At 37.9% G+C, this 14,993-nt stretch overlaps 3 protein-coding genes across 3 annotated transcripts in view; all 3 read left to right on the forward strand.

The window, feature by feature from the left end:
• Nucleotides 1-14,993, forward strand: part of MMP26 (matrix metallopeptidase 26) — a 275,769-nt gene that overhangs the window by 166,101 nt on the left and 94,675 nt on the right. The window lies entirely within an intron of this gene.
• LOC134759317 (olfactory receptor 51H1-like) lies at nucleotides 5,414-6,367 on the forward strand. The gene has a single exon (XM_063710826.1). The coding sequence runs from the start codon at nucleotides 5,414-5,416 to the stop codon at nucleotides 6,365-6,367; it is 954 nt and encodes a 317-aa protein (XP_063566896.1).
• OR51T1 (olfactory receptor family 51 subfamily T member 1) lies at nucleotides 10,760-11,743 on the forward strand. Its single transcript, XM_004050519.4, has one exon. The coding sequence runs from the start codon at nucleotides 10,760-10,762 to the stop codon at nucleotides 11,741-11,743; it is 984 nt and encodes a 327-aa protein (XP_004050567.2).

Consider the following 14,993-nt stretch of genomic DNA (forward strand, 5'->3'; position numbering starts at 1 on the left):
GACAAATTTTTGCTAAGTTTAGCAATAAGCAGATTATTGGTGACATCTGCACATACTGTTTCAGTGGTGTGAAAAAGAACATTCACTGAAGTGAATTGAGGAGACAATGGAAAGTATCGACAGGCATTGTAGACCACAATGTTGAGAGGCTTTGCTGTGAAACAGAAAAGAGAATGGGACAATAACACAATGGCGTGTGAAACAAGGGTAAATTTTTCTTTCAGCTTTTTCTTTTTAGACAGAGAATTATTAATATTAAGCACTAGGGTTTAATCGTATTTCAATATACTTAGTGATGCACATTCGTATAGGACTGAGAATAATTCTGCGTTTGGATGGGTTGCTACCATAGATCTGTATTAGGCAGGTCCTCTGGGAATAAGACAAAGTAGACTAGCATGCTCAGAAGCCTGGGTCTGTGTAGCCTTTGGTCCTGGGGGCATGTCCAGGAAGTCACATGCTCAAGTCTCCATAGAATCACTCCAGGGGAAATTCTGGGCAAGGGTGCTGTTGGTTTTAAATCTCCGTGCTGCTGTGGTTGACGCATCAGAAAAGACTCTTGTCTCCTAGACCGTACTTTGGGTGAGTTGGGGAAAAATCTGAGGCCTGAGAAGTGCTTTCTTTGAGGATCTTGTCACAGAACGGCAGAGACTGCAGTATGGACAGTTCGTAGAAAAATGTAAAGGTCAGTAATGAGTGGTAGAGGTGGAGGAGATTGAGTGTTGAGCCCAGTTCACCCTTTTATCTGTAATTTGAATTTAATGGCAGAAATTGCCCCGTGACTAAATGTTGATCTTCTCCTTTAGAACCAAACAGAACTTCAAAGCACAATGATCACAGAACCTATATTTAAGCTTTAGTTTTGGGATCTGGTACAAGTTAACTTCTCTGACCCTTGTTTTTCTAGTGCATGCAATAGCAGTAATAATAGTGCTTTTCCACTAAGGTTTTTATATCTTTAAATGAGATAGGACATGTAAATGGCTAAGAACAGAGCCTGGAACATGAACAAGCACTCAATAAATATTAGATTGTTTATTATTAAAGGACTAAAATATTTTTAAAATGTCTGCCCATTATTCCTTTTATTGTCTATCTAAGATAACACACAAGGATATTGCTTGTGGTTTTTACATTGCTCGTGTTTTTTAAATACCAATAATGAGTCTAGAATGATCACAATGCTCAGCAAGCATTACTTTTTCATTTCCTTCTCCTTTTCATTAAAATAGAACTAACACTTCTAACTGTAGATGTGGGAATTTAGGGGCAAGGGGAGTATGTGATTCTACCAAAAACTAGTCAGTAAAACAAGAACCTTATAGATCGTTGTCCCCCTCCCCCTTTCACCCCTGAGCCCCTTCTTCTGAGCCCCAGCTCAAGGTCAATAGCAGATAGTTTCTTATCCTAGTGAGACTAGTCTGTGGATCCCACAAGAAACAAATCCAAAGGGCCAGCTTTTACTCGGCAGCTCAGATCCTTTAAGAGTATAGTATGCTCATGCCTGTTCCTCAGAGAGCAGCCTTTCCATCTTCCTGCCTGGGTGGAAGAGTATGGAAGTGAAGTTCAATACTACATAGAAGGGAAGGACTCTCAATGCCCACTCCTTCTCCACCTTGACCCCCACATATACTTCTGAAGCTACAGAAGCTCCTGTCCTATTGCTGTGAGGAAAGTTTAGGCTCAACTCTCTCCATGGTCTACCACTATTATATAGAGAGACAGAATTAAGCTAGCCAGTTGATGAGACAAGCTGGACATATGGACCCACCTGTAAAGCATGCCTTCATTCAACCCCAGCTATACAGTACACTCATGTGTCTCATCTTGCTTTCCATGTGTTCTTTGCTAAAGGGTCTTGGAAGGAAAAATAAAAATGCTTCTTTTTGTCCTCTGATTACTCATGACACATCTGGTACTTAGTAGAAACTTCACAAATTTGAAGTCATTAATCAATAAATTAATTAAACAGGATCAACTTTTCCTTGGTTCATGAGATCTTAAGGAATCGGGGGCCTCGTTTACTATCCTTGTCCCAAATTCTGGAAGGTCTGTGCTGGTCTCTTGGATTAAGGTGCTTAGATTGCCAGTGTAGTGTTTCTTTTGAGGCTGCTCATCCCTCATAATCAATTTTCTTATACTTTACTTTTTCTTACTGATTTTTACTACATGTGAATTCTAGTAGCATATCGTCTTTTCATCTTTGGTTTATCTGAGACTTGCTTTCACTAAATCCTGTACAGTAAGCATTAGTGATAAAGTGCAAAGTCATTGAGACAGATCCACCAAATCCACTGTCTTGAACCCTGCAACAGCCACTGCTGGCAAGCCATTGGTATTAAATGTTGCAATAAACTGCCTGAGGGATAGAAAGATTTAGGTAATACAGAATTTGATCAAAATATATAAATAATATATATGAAAGTAGGTGCATAACTTTAGAATTACATAAATAGATTTCATGACAAATCTTTTGAGAGATAATTTTTATAGTCAAGCAAACATTACCAAGTTTTTAGATAATACATGGGCATTTATTATATCTGAACTTTATTGAGTCTTTATTATTTGCCTGGTGCTTATCTAAGTGCTCTATCAGTATTCCAAATGCATACTCTTAACAACCCTATGGTAGGTATTATTATTTTTATTTTAAAGAAGCGAGGAATTAAGCACAGTGATTATTAAGTAACTTGTTCAAGGTCGTAGAGCTAAGATTCAAACCCCAGAGCCTTTATTTTTAAAGCGAATTTTCTTTTCAAATTTCCTAAACAGAGTCAAAGACAGAGAGATACAGGTAAAGAGAGACAGAGATATAGGTAAAGAGAGACACTTATTATATAAGTGAAAGACCCTCAATCCAATCAGACACATTATTTTTCAAGAGTCAGCGAAGGTGTTGGTATCCTTTTAAGTCTGCAGTCTGCAGCTCCAATTGTTGAAGTTTCAAATAAAATTTTCTGCAGTGATGAAACTATTCTACAACAATTTTATCCAGTTCAGTAGCACTAGTCACACGTGGCTATTGAACATTTAAAATACGACTAGTACAAGTAAGGTGAAATTGTAATTTAATTTAAGAAATTTAAATTTAAATAAATGCATATGTCTAGGGGCTACCATATTGGACAGTACTGCACTAAACTACTGAATGACAAATTTGGAGTGACTTTTTTCCATCTTGTTCATTCCCAAGTATCCAGAGCTCTCTGTCTTTTGTGTGTAGCTCTGGATTTTGTCTAGTGGCTTTGCTCCTTTCTATGACCAAGGCTCCTATTTCATTTATTTAAAATAATTTCTTAAAGAAAGAGTTCTTAACCTGGGTCCATAGATGGTTTTCAAAAATATCTGAATTCACTTAATTTTTATGCAGAACTTTGCTTGTATATGTGTGTGTGGTGTGTTGGTGTGTGTGTGTGTGTGTGTGTGTGTGTGTGTGTGTGCATTCTTAACTGGGAGACCCTTTCTGAGATTCTCAGAAGGGTTATGATAAATAGAAAGTTCAGAGCCACTATAGCACTACTTTCTTTTAGTCCTAAACCTTCTGTCAGCTGTGGCTAGACTGGCCTGAAAAGGTGATTAGTTCAGCTGCACATTTGGATAAGTGTTCTTAAGATGACACCAAAAAATTGAAATGGAAGAGAATTGATTGTGTGGCACCAAGATTTTAATCTTGATCTTTTTCATGCAAATAGTAGACATTAATGTCTGTGATTCCCCATAGATTTAACTAGGCCTTACTTGGAGTTACAGTGAGAAACGTAGTTGCTGCTAACTCAAGATGACATTTATTAGAACAGCCACATAGAAGCGTGGAAGGAAAAGAATGGGTCTTCTCTGTGGAGAAACAGGAAAAAAAGTCAAGATGAGTTTTAACACGCACGGCACTGACTTCAGTAACCTGAACAATGATTGAATCTGTCTTTTGGGAGATTCTCCATGGATGGCTTTAACCTGGCTGAGCCATATATTAGTTGTAAACCTCTTTGGAGTTACTGGAGATCATTCTGCTCCCTAATGAAGAGAAAAGTAAATCTCAAAATTCCTTTCTAGATGCAGCTTAGGACAGAGAAATCTAATTGCATGGAAGAACATACTGAAGAAAAAGGCCTGAATAAATGAAAATGGCAATGGGAAGACTTTGGATATTTCTGAAAAGGGACTAAAGCAACTCTTCTGTGGCTCCTGGGTATCTGTTTTCTATTGCTGCCGTAAGAAGTTACTACAAATTTAGTGGCTTAAAATAATATATATTTATTTTTAATAGTTCTTTAGATCAGAAGTCCAAAATGGGTCTCACTGGGCTAAAACCAAGATTTAAGGCATTCTTTTCTGCAATATTTTCTGGAGACTTAGGGGAAAATTCTGTTCACTTATCTTTTCCATCTTCTAAAGGCCACTAATATTCCTTGTCTCCTGGTTCCCTTCCTTCATCTTCAATGTCAGTAATTCATGTCCAGTCCTGCTCAAGCTGCCATCTTTCTGGTTCTCTGCAGTTACAAAGGTTATTCATTTCTAAGTACTCCTGTGATTTGATTTGGCCTACCTGGACAATGCAGGATAAACTCTACATCTCAAGGTTCTTAACTTTAACTACATATAAAAATTCCCTTTTGACATGCAAAGTAGCATGTTGATAGTTTTCAAAGATATGGATGAGGACATCTTTAAGGGTATTATTCTTCCTACCACAGTAGGTCTTTTTAAAGTTCCTTGGGAGCCAAGGTGACTTCTTCCTCCCTCACTTGCTGCAAGCTCAGATCCCTTTAGTACTCACAGACTCTTAGGAATACAGAAGGTCAGAGCTTTAAATTCCTTAAAGTGTGTCTTTCCTCCTCCATCCTACATCATACGAGTGCCAAAGAGGGAAGGGATTGATAAATTGAGTACTAAAGAGGGAAATAATCATATGAAAATCAAAACAATTTAAGATCACAACCAAGATGCACACACATACATCCACACGTTTATATCTGCACATCTGTGTTTATGAACAGCCCTTATATTAGGACTGTGGTTATATTCTTCATGGTTATTGGTGTTAGTGTTTATTATACATGTAAATACACAATGTCAAATTCTTCCCTAGTATTGCAGTCTGCAAGACAGGTAACTTCTTGATATTTCTGAATTGCATATGTCCCTAGTAGGTGCAGATGTTAACTGGAGGTTTTTTGCTTGTTTCTCTTTCTCCTAGATATTTTAAAATTTTATGGTTAGTAGCAGCATTCTCGCTTCATGAAGCAGGGGCTACTGGTTTCTGTATCAAACTGAACATGGATGTGCAAGAATAATATTTAAGTTACTTCCTCTTACAGCTACCATCTCAATACTTATTGTTACTGATTCCAGTTGAAGTCTGTTTGACTTAATGAGCTCTTCTCTATTTTCCTACTCAAACCTCTATTCCACTATGTCACCACTCAACCAAACTACTGAGAACCACCAGAGCTTCTTCACCCTGACTGGGATTCCAGGAATGCCAGAGAAAGACTTATGGATGGCCTTGCCCCTCTGTCTTCTTTATAGCACCACGATCTTGGGAAATGTCACCATCCTTGTTGTCATCAAAGTTGAGCAAAGTCTCCATGAGCCCATGTATTATTTTCTAGCCATGTTAGCTGCCACTGACCTCAGCCTTTCACTGTCTTCCACGCCTACCATGGTCAGTGTTCACTGGTTCAACTGGCGTTCAATAACTTTTAATGGCTGCCTTATCCAGATGTTCTTCATCCACACATTTGGGGGAGTGGAATCAGGTGTTCTGGTGGCCATGGCCTTTGATCGCTTTGTGGCCATCCGCTTTCCTTTGCACTATGCTACAATTCTCACTCACAGTGTCATCAGCAAGATTGCAGCAGCCATCCTGCTACGGAGTGTGGGGGCTGTGCTCCCTGTGCCTTTTCTCATCAAAAGGTTACCTTTCTGTCACTCCAATGTCCTCTCCCATGCATACTGCCTCCATCAGGATGCCATGAGGCTTGCCTGTGCTGACACCGGTGTCAATAGCATCTATGGCCTGTTGGCTGTGATTTTCATCATTGTACTAGATGCCTTGATACTTTTGGCCTCTTACATTCTAATCCTGCAGGCAGTATTGAGCATTGCTTCCCAGGAAGAGAGGCTCAAGGCTCTCAACACCTGTCTCTCTCATATCTGTGCAGTGCTGCTTTTCTATGTGCCTCTCATTGGTATGACCCTAATTCATCGCTATGGGAAGCATTTGTCACCACTAATACACACATTCATGGCCAATATCTACCTGCTTCTCCCTCCTGTGCTCAATCCCATTGTGTACAGTGTTAGTACCAAGCAGATCCGATGGCGGATTGTCCAGGCCTTTTGTGGGGCTAGGGTTAGCCCTTAATGGCATCTACTATTTCCAAGTAAATGCAATCAAGTTAGAGAAGAGTATCAAATACAACACTATCCAATAGAAATTCCCACAGAAGTGGATATTTTCTATTTCTCTGCTGTTTAGTAACTGGTAGCCGTACATGGCTATTAATTGCTTGAAATTTTGCTAGTGCAAGCTGAGGAACTGAATTTTAAATGTACTTAATTTTGATTGATTTAAATGTAAATTTAAGTAGTCATATGTAACTAGTAGCTGCCGTATCGAATAGTACAAATACAACGGGTAGTGATATGAAATTGCATAATGGTTTTGATGAGAGCAATAATTTATTTTAGCTTGATAAAACATAAACATTTATACTTTAAAATTGTATATAATAAATTTTCAAACATTTATGTATAATAAAATTTACTCACTTTGGTATATCGTTTTACAAGTTTTGACAAATGCATTGTGTTCCCACCACTGAAACAAAGATACAGAACAATTTTATCACTTCCCCAAATTTCTTTATGCTTCCCATCTGTGGTCAACTACTCTATTATCACCCAACAGAGGGCAAACATTGACTGGCAAGCATTGATTGGCTCTCCTTCCCTATAATGATTGTTTTTCCAGAGTGGCATGCAAATGAAACCTTGCATTTTGCAGTCTTTTGTGTCTAGCTTCTTAATAAAATGCTTTTGAGATTCACCTATGTTATTGCATGTATTGGTAGTTTATTCCTTTTTGTTGTTGAGTAGTTTTCTGTTGTATGTCATTTTTTAATAACTTTTTTGAGAAATCTATCTGGACTGCTTAGTCCATTAGAATCACTCTGGTATTCAGTGATGAACATAGAACATTTATTTTCTTTTGCCTTTATTTGTGTATTTATTTATATATTTTATAACATAAGGTATACATATTTAAGGGGTTGGAATCAGAAAAAATATTAAAAATAAATAGCATGTGCAGAGTTTGAGAAAATGGTGCATTCAGTGAGTTGGAAAAATAAGAAATTTCGTATAAGCTTTAGATCTCAACCTCAGCCTCACTTCTGTTCAGAGGGCTTTTCTGGCTTGTGCTTAATATATACTCCATATGAACAGGGACCCTTTCATCCCACTTCATCATACCTCAGGTGTGTAATGTAGTTTAGACCATATGGTGACACTTAATATATATTTTTAATTAGTGAAAACTATATTAAGATTGATTTAATACTTCCTATTCTTTCTGTTCTTATTTAATATTCATAAATCTTATCTGAAATTTTCAGTCACTCATCTTCACTTATAGGAACTAGGGAATGGGGGTGGTGTTTACTTATGCATCTGAGCATTACCTGATGTGTAACTTTATAAAGTTACTTGATCTTCCTTGATACTCACTGGGATAAGCACCTTTGCTCAGTGTGACTTATACATATATAGTGAGAATATATTTGGAAAATGTTTCAAGAAACAAAAAGGGCCGGGCGCGGTGGCTTACACCTGTAATCCCAGCATTTTGGGAAGCCAAGGCGGGTGGATCATGTGGTTAGGAGTTTGAGACCAGCCTGGCCAACATGATGAAACCCCATCTTTACTAAAAATACAACAATTAGCCAGGCATGGTGGCAGGCACTTGTAATCCCAGCTACTGGGGAGGCTGAGGCAGGAGAATTGCTTGAACCCAGGAGGTGGAAGTTGCAATAACACGAGATCGTGCCACTGCACTCCAGCCTCAGTGACACAGAGAGATTCTGTCTCAAGACAGGGGAAAGTACAAAAAGCCAGGGTAGATTAGATATAATCAGGATTATTAATTGACTGTCTACTGTGAATAGTTGGATTCCAGTCTAAATGAAGCTTAAACCATATGTGGGCACACAGTTGGGAATCAATCTATGAAATTGACAGATTAAGGACAATGAATTTAAACCATAGTTCCTGAAGATATGAATGGAAACAGTTGACATTAGAAGGTAGTATAGCATGATGGTTAAGATGGAAAGCTTTGAAATAAGACTTATTTCAAAATTTTGAGTACCATTTCTGAAATAGGCTTGAGTACCATTTCTGCAACTTGCTAACTTTTAGACAGCGAAGTTATGAAAAAATCTCTCTGAACTTGAATTTCCTCAGCTGTGAAATAATAGGTATATAATACTTAACTCATAAGGTTGATTAAGACAATGCATTTGAAAGATATAGTTTCTGGAGCATATTATGTGTTCATCAAATGTTAAGTTACTTATGCGTAGAAGGTAGATGGCTCCAGATATGACTTGAATCGGAAGGGTTCTTAGGAGGAGTTCCTGTGTAAGAGGAGGGATGTAGGAATGGTCAGGAGAGTAATGAGACCTCTTAGGAAGAGGATATATTGAAAACAGAGAACAATGGGATGACTCTTTCTCCTCTCCTAATCCAGCTCTGACATTCAGGGAGCCTTCCTGGCTGAGATTCCTTAGCCTAAGGCTGGGTAAAGAGGAATGGTTATAGTTATTTGACCCAGGCAGGCAGTCTTAGCAGATATCCATTACTGTCTGCCTCCAGGGCTAGGGCTCTTCTCCCAGCCCTTGATGGATGGGATTTGCTTGGGCCTGGGAGCAGGGTTTGGGGGTAAGTCTCGGAGATGTGTCTGAGTTGCCGATGGGTTCCATCACTCACTCCAACCAGAATGCTTACTAATCAAGAATGCTCCCTGTTGCCTGGGGACTCTACTAGGCTGCCTATAAAGCCCTCATTTTTGGAAGCTGGTTTAGTCCCTGCTCTGTTACGGGACTGAAGAGAAGTTGGTGGTGTTTCCTGCTGATGTGACCAGGTAAGACTGGAGTGCAAACGTGGAGAAAAAAACTGAAGCGGGGAGGGGGGAGTTTTTTTAAAAATGAGGGATGGTAAGATAAGGAGAGGGAGAAGATAAAGCAATAAATTGATGGGAACTACAAGTAAGATGGGATGAAGAAAGGGAGGGGTGTAACAGATACTGGAAGAAATTGAGATGGGAGAGAGAAGACAGGAGGAGAAAGAAGAGACAAAGGCAAAAGACGATAGGACTCAAAACTCCCTTTCTGTGTCCATAATTGTTTGGTAATCAATCAATGTTGCTAAATGAAGATTTCTCTTTTTCCTGATCCTGCTTTAGTAACTAGCATTGAGAGATTAAAAACGTGCATTCCCAAACTTTCAAGAATCTCAAACTTCTGGCAGAAGAACACAGTACTTGCATATATAAATTACCAATATCGGTTGTGCCTCATTATTAAGCACCAAGGGAAAGGTCCAAGCAAAATGTGGGGCAAAGATTGAAGCAGAGGGTAGTTTTAGCTTAATATGTCAGGGAACTTTCAGGGTATATTCTGAATTGTGGAGGAAATATAATTCAGTGTTAACAAATTAACAGAAGGTAGGGGTTGGTAAAGGAAGAGGATGGGTCTGTAACATTACTGATGCCAGAAAATAGGGATGTTGACCTTTGGGTCACTCTGTTATTGAGTTGAGTGAGTGTTATTCAAATAATTTCACCTGGTCTTCTGTATATGAATGGGCAGATGCTACCTTCTTCCTGGCCAGTCAGATGGAGACTTGTACCTGAAGAGAGAAAGCACTAATATATTGCTCTGGTTAGCCGGCAATGTTGAGAAAACCTTGATAAATTTAGGCACTGAACTTTGACCTACCACTGGCTCCAGAGTGTATGACCTCACAGAGAGAAAGCCCTCTGCTTCTTCTTCTGTCTCCATTACACAGGAAAAATTTCCCCAGCAGCAAACGGAGCCACTGTCTCCTCTCCTCTTACCGCCTTGCATTATCCAGTGTCATTTCTTTGCCTTTATGAGATATCATTCAAAGAACAGAGGATAACTGATATCTGCTTTATAAGCATCTCATCGCTCAGTTACTTTTGCACCCCCAAATGCCCTCTGCATTCATCTGCACATGAAGACAAAAACAATACAAACATATGTAGACTTTTACACATAATTTTAAAAACACTTGGACTCCACAAACATTCTTCTTTAGATGAGTCATGAGAACATAGTTCTCTATTTTGCTTATTTCTCATCTCTACCCCTCCTGTACATCATATACAAGTATAAAAGGATATTAAAAAATTGTATTTTAAAAGAAGGAAATTACAACATTCAGCTATCCAAATTGTCTCATTAGCCTGGCCTCTCTGACCATCTGAAGTTTCGTAAAAAATAATAGACTTTGGAGTTAGTAAATTTGGTTTTGAATTTGAATCTGTTTTGAACTATTTTAGCCTAGATATACTATTTAAACTTCCTGGATCCATTTCCTTTCTTTAAAACAGAAGAAAAATAACTACCTTAAATTTAAAATTGTATATAAAATGACTAATAAAATGTATGCTATATATATAAAGAATCTTAATTATTTTTCTTTCCTCATAGTTCAGTGTCTTCAACCAACCATGGCAATATTCAATAACACCACTTCGTCTTCCTCAAACTTCCTCCTCACTGCATTCCCTGGGCTGGAATGTGCTCATGTCTGGATCTCCATTCCAGTCTGCTGTCTCTACACCGTTGCCCTCTTGGGAAACAGTATGATCTTTCTTGTCATCATTACTAAGCGGAGACTCCACAAGCCCATGTATTATTTCCTCTCCATGCTGGCAGCTGTTGATCTATGTCTGACCATTACGACCCTCCCCACTGTGCTTGGTGTTCTCTGGTTTCATGCCCGGGAGATCAGCTTTAAAGCTTGCTTCATTCAAATGTTCTTTGTGCATGCCTTCTCCTTGCTGGAGTCCTCGGTGCTGGTAGCCATGGCCTTTGACCGCTTCGTGGCTATCTGTAACCCACTGAACTATGCTACTATCCTCACAGACAGGATGATCCTGGTGATAGGGCTGGTCATCTGCATTAGACCAGCAGTTTTCTTACTTCCCCTTCTTGTAGCCATAAACACTGTGTCTTTTCATGGGGGTCACGAGCTTTCCCATCCATTTTGCTACCACCCAGAAGTGATCAAATACACATATTCCAAACCTTGGATCAGCAGTTTTTGGGGACTGTTTCTTCAGCTCTACCTGAATGGCACTGACGTATTGTTTATTCTTTTCTCCTATGTCCTGATCCTCCGTACGGTTCTGGGCATTGTGGCCCGAAAGAAGCAACAAAAAGCTCTCAGCACTTGTGTCTGTCACATCTGCGCAGTCACTGTTTTCTATGTGCCACTGATCAGCCTCTCTTTGGCACACCGCCTCTTCCACTCCACCCCAAGGGTGCTCTGTAGCACTTTGGCCAATATTTATCTGCTCTTACCACCTGTGCTGAACCCTATCATTTACAGCTTGAAGACCAAGACAATCCGCCAGGCTATGTTCCAGCTGCTCCAATCCAAGGGTTCATGGGGTCCTAATGTGAGGGGTCTTAGAGGAAGATGGGACTGAAGGTAGGAAATTGTCAGGACACGAATTATGCTTTGGAAAGAAAGGGACTTGGGGCAGTCTTATCCACAGTCTTATCCATTGGTTGCTGAGTCAATTCCAATTGAATTTTAGGAGTGGGAAGAAGACAGTCATTTTCCCCTGAGCTTATCAAAGAGTTTTATTTTTAATTTTTAATACCATAATTTAAACCAAATTAATTGAGCATATGTCCCTGAACCATTTTAAACAATGACATGACTCCTGTGCATATAAAAGCAGACTAGTTACTTTAATATAGTGGAAAAATTTGTCTCCTTTAAGACAGTAATTTTTAGACCAGAAGTAAATTAAAATTTTATTTTCACATCCAGCTGAACAATTTTTTTTTTCCCTGAGGTGATACTTCCAGTGAGGCAATGAAGGTTGTTACTTGAGCTGGTAAAAGGAAAAGTTACATATGTGCACAAAGGCACACACGTAGAAAGTTATAATTAAAAACTTTAGGAAAATCTTGTACATTGGTTTCAGTTCCTGGTGTCACTTCTAGAGAGTGCTGTATCCTTACAAATATACTCCCTATAACTCTATCTTTCTTTAATCCCTTTTCTTATTATAGAAGTGATATTTTTTCAGTTTTAGTTAGTACTTTATATACCTCCAATCCATCCAATATATAAAATTACACATTGACTTTCATTATTTTCTCATTGCCTATATATTCTAATATAGTTCTAATCCTGATTCCATAGCTACTCCATTGCTAACTCTCAGAACTGCAGCTTTTTTCTATTTGCTCTTGTTTCTTGGGTTGTTAATTTTCTACCTAGCTATTGACTGCTTCTACCTTCTGGTATACTCATCACTCTAGAATTGCACAGTAGCTTTGATGCTTTTGAATAGGAAATTTCTAGATTGCCTTTATTAACAATATTTGTTTTGTGAAGAAGTAAACTCAGGCACAGGGTTGTTAGGGTGCTGGAGATAATTCTTCACATTTTTTTCCACAGTTTTGATAATTTCATCCTACCTAGGATAACTCATGTCTGAGCATTGTGGACCAAGCAGGTACTCTGATTTGAGCCACCTCTCTCCTCCCCTTATATAAACTTCCTATTCCTTGGCAGATAGGGAACACCAGTCCCAATCTGGTTTGTTGACCTCAGTTTTCTTTCAAGCTATGTTGTTCAGCTCAAGCACTGACAACTTTGTGATTTTGCTTCACTTGGGCTCCAATCCCCTTTACCAACAATAATCACATATCATTTATAATTAAAAGTATTTGCATGAGTTTCCTTTCATGCATTATACTCAGGTAATTGAGATTACATAAGAGTGTGTGGCGGGACTCACACACTTTTTAGGTGAGGAAAAACAAGTGAATGACCATCCTATAAAGTATGCAATTATAAGTAAAATTCGGTTTTTCAAACTCCAAGTCCCTCATTGTAGCTAAAATGTTTCTTTGCCTTGTGCACTCAGCGGGAAGTCTTTGTATTCTATTATACCACAATTCAGTATTTTACCTTTCAAGTTTTTGTTCTCATATTGCTGCCAAATAAATGTCTCTTTGGTTCTGTCCTCATCAAAGGGAAAAAAATACAACTATTATTCAAAAGTGCAAGAAGCCAAAGATATATCTAGTTTCTAGACATCTGACGCCATACAATTTCCCTTAGAGAGTATCATACTATGGCAGAGTCTCTGACCCTGAAATTAACTTGTGGCAGAGCAGACGTCCCAGAACACACACTAATCTAACCATCCAAACTTTTCTGCATCAGTTATTTCAGATGTCTCTGGCTTTACAATTCCTTCTTTTGAAGACTTTTCTAAAAGTTTACCTTGGCGGATCTACAATTTTCTATTTGCAATGGAGAAGTTTCCAAATATCTGGGAAAACAGTGTTTTTTTTCTTTCTTAAGTTTGGTGTCATAATTTATTGGTTAAAAAGCCTAATAGAAACTTGTGTGAACATATTTTTGGATCATAATTTATTTATTTCACACATTTCCCTTCAGAAATATTGCTGTGTTTGAATGCAGGGTAATACCTCAAGAGATGTATGGCTCTTTAAAGTATAAAATGTAATTGAATTCCACAGGTTTTAGATGAACAGTTGTGAAAATGTGTGATATTTCTTCCAGTTTTATGGCAGTCATAAAGCAGTCTGCTATGTGTATTAATCTTCTACTACTCAAAAATGTAGATTTTATACCTGACTAAAAATGTAATCTTTTCACTTAAAAAGAAAAAATTTCAACAATATACTCCACCCCTATGGTAATTGTCAATAGGCTACGAATTTGTGTTTTGTTATTTTAAGCAATGTATTTTATATATTTGGAGTTTTTCTGATTACGAGTGTCATATATATAATTAAAATGTGTGAATGTGTTGAGAAATAGAAAAAAATTTAAAATCTAATACCAATTATTTGCAATCCTATGGAGAGATTATATAATATAGTCATATGCCCCACAATGACCTTTCAGTCAACAGTGGGCCTCATATGCCACAGTAGTACCATAAGACTATAATATTAGTATTTTTGCTGTACCTTGTCTATGTTTAAACAAACACAAATACTTAACTGTATACAAAAACTAAAACTGTAGCATTGTGTTACAGTTACCTCAGTATTTAGTACAGTAAAATGCTGCACAGTTTTGTAGTCTAGGAGCAATAGGCTATATCATAGGTATGTAGTAGGCTATACCCTCTAGGTTTGTGTAAATACGCTATATGATAGTCACGCAATGATGCATTTCTCAGAAAAAAATCCCCGTTATTAAGCAACTCATGACTGCATATAGCCTAATCTTTTTTAAATAAACAAACACATGGGCATACATATGTATACATTTATAAATTAAGATAATAGTTTACATGCAAAGGTATGTCTTAAATATTTACCTGCTATTTTTCATTATTCTCTATTAAATTACATTTTATATTAGGTTTTACTTCTAGGAAGCTTTGCTTTCATTATCCATCAAAATAGGCCTGTTGCCATTCCTTTACATATGCTTTCTTAGGTGTATGATTAAAATTACCATACTTTGCTAATTTAATTACTTATTTACTTGTTTTCTTCACCACCTGAACTCCATGATAGTAGGCCTATGTCTTATGTAACAACCAACACAGGGTTTAGCAAACACCACTTAGTTGTTGATGCTGTGTTGCATTGGTAAATAACATGTCATCATCTTTGCATGTCATGGTTTTTGCTACTATTTCCTATTAGTTAACACTTCCGTAACCCTTGATA

The sequence above is a fragment of the Gorilla gorilla genome, chromosome 9 (assembly GCF_029281585.2).
Source record: "Gorilla gorilla gorilla isolate KB3781 chromosome 9, NHGRI_mGorGor1-v2.1_pri, whole genome shotgun sequence".
In the NCBI taxonomy this organism is placed as follows: Eukaryota; Metazoa; Chordata; class Mammalia; order Primates; family Hominidae; genus Gorilla; species Gorilla gorilla.

Bases quoted from the DNA above. Each gene is read 5' to 3' on its own strand.
- LOC134759317 (XM_063710826.1), top strand. From the start codon at position 5,414: ATGTCACCACTCAACCAAACTACTGAGAACCACCAGAGCTTCTTCACC.
- OR51T1 (XM_004050519.4), top strand. From the start codon at position 10,760: ATGGCAATATTCAATAACACCACTTCGTCTTCCTCAAACTTCCTCCTC.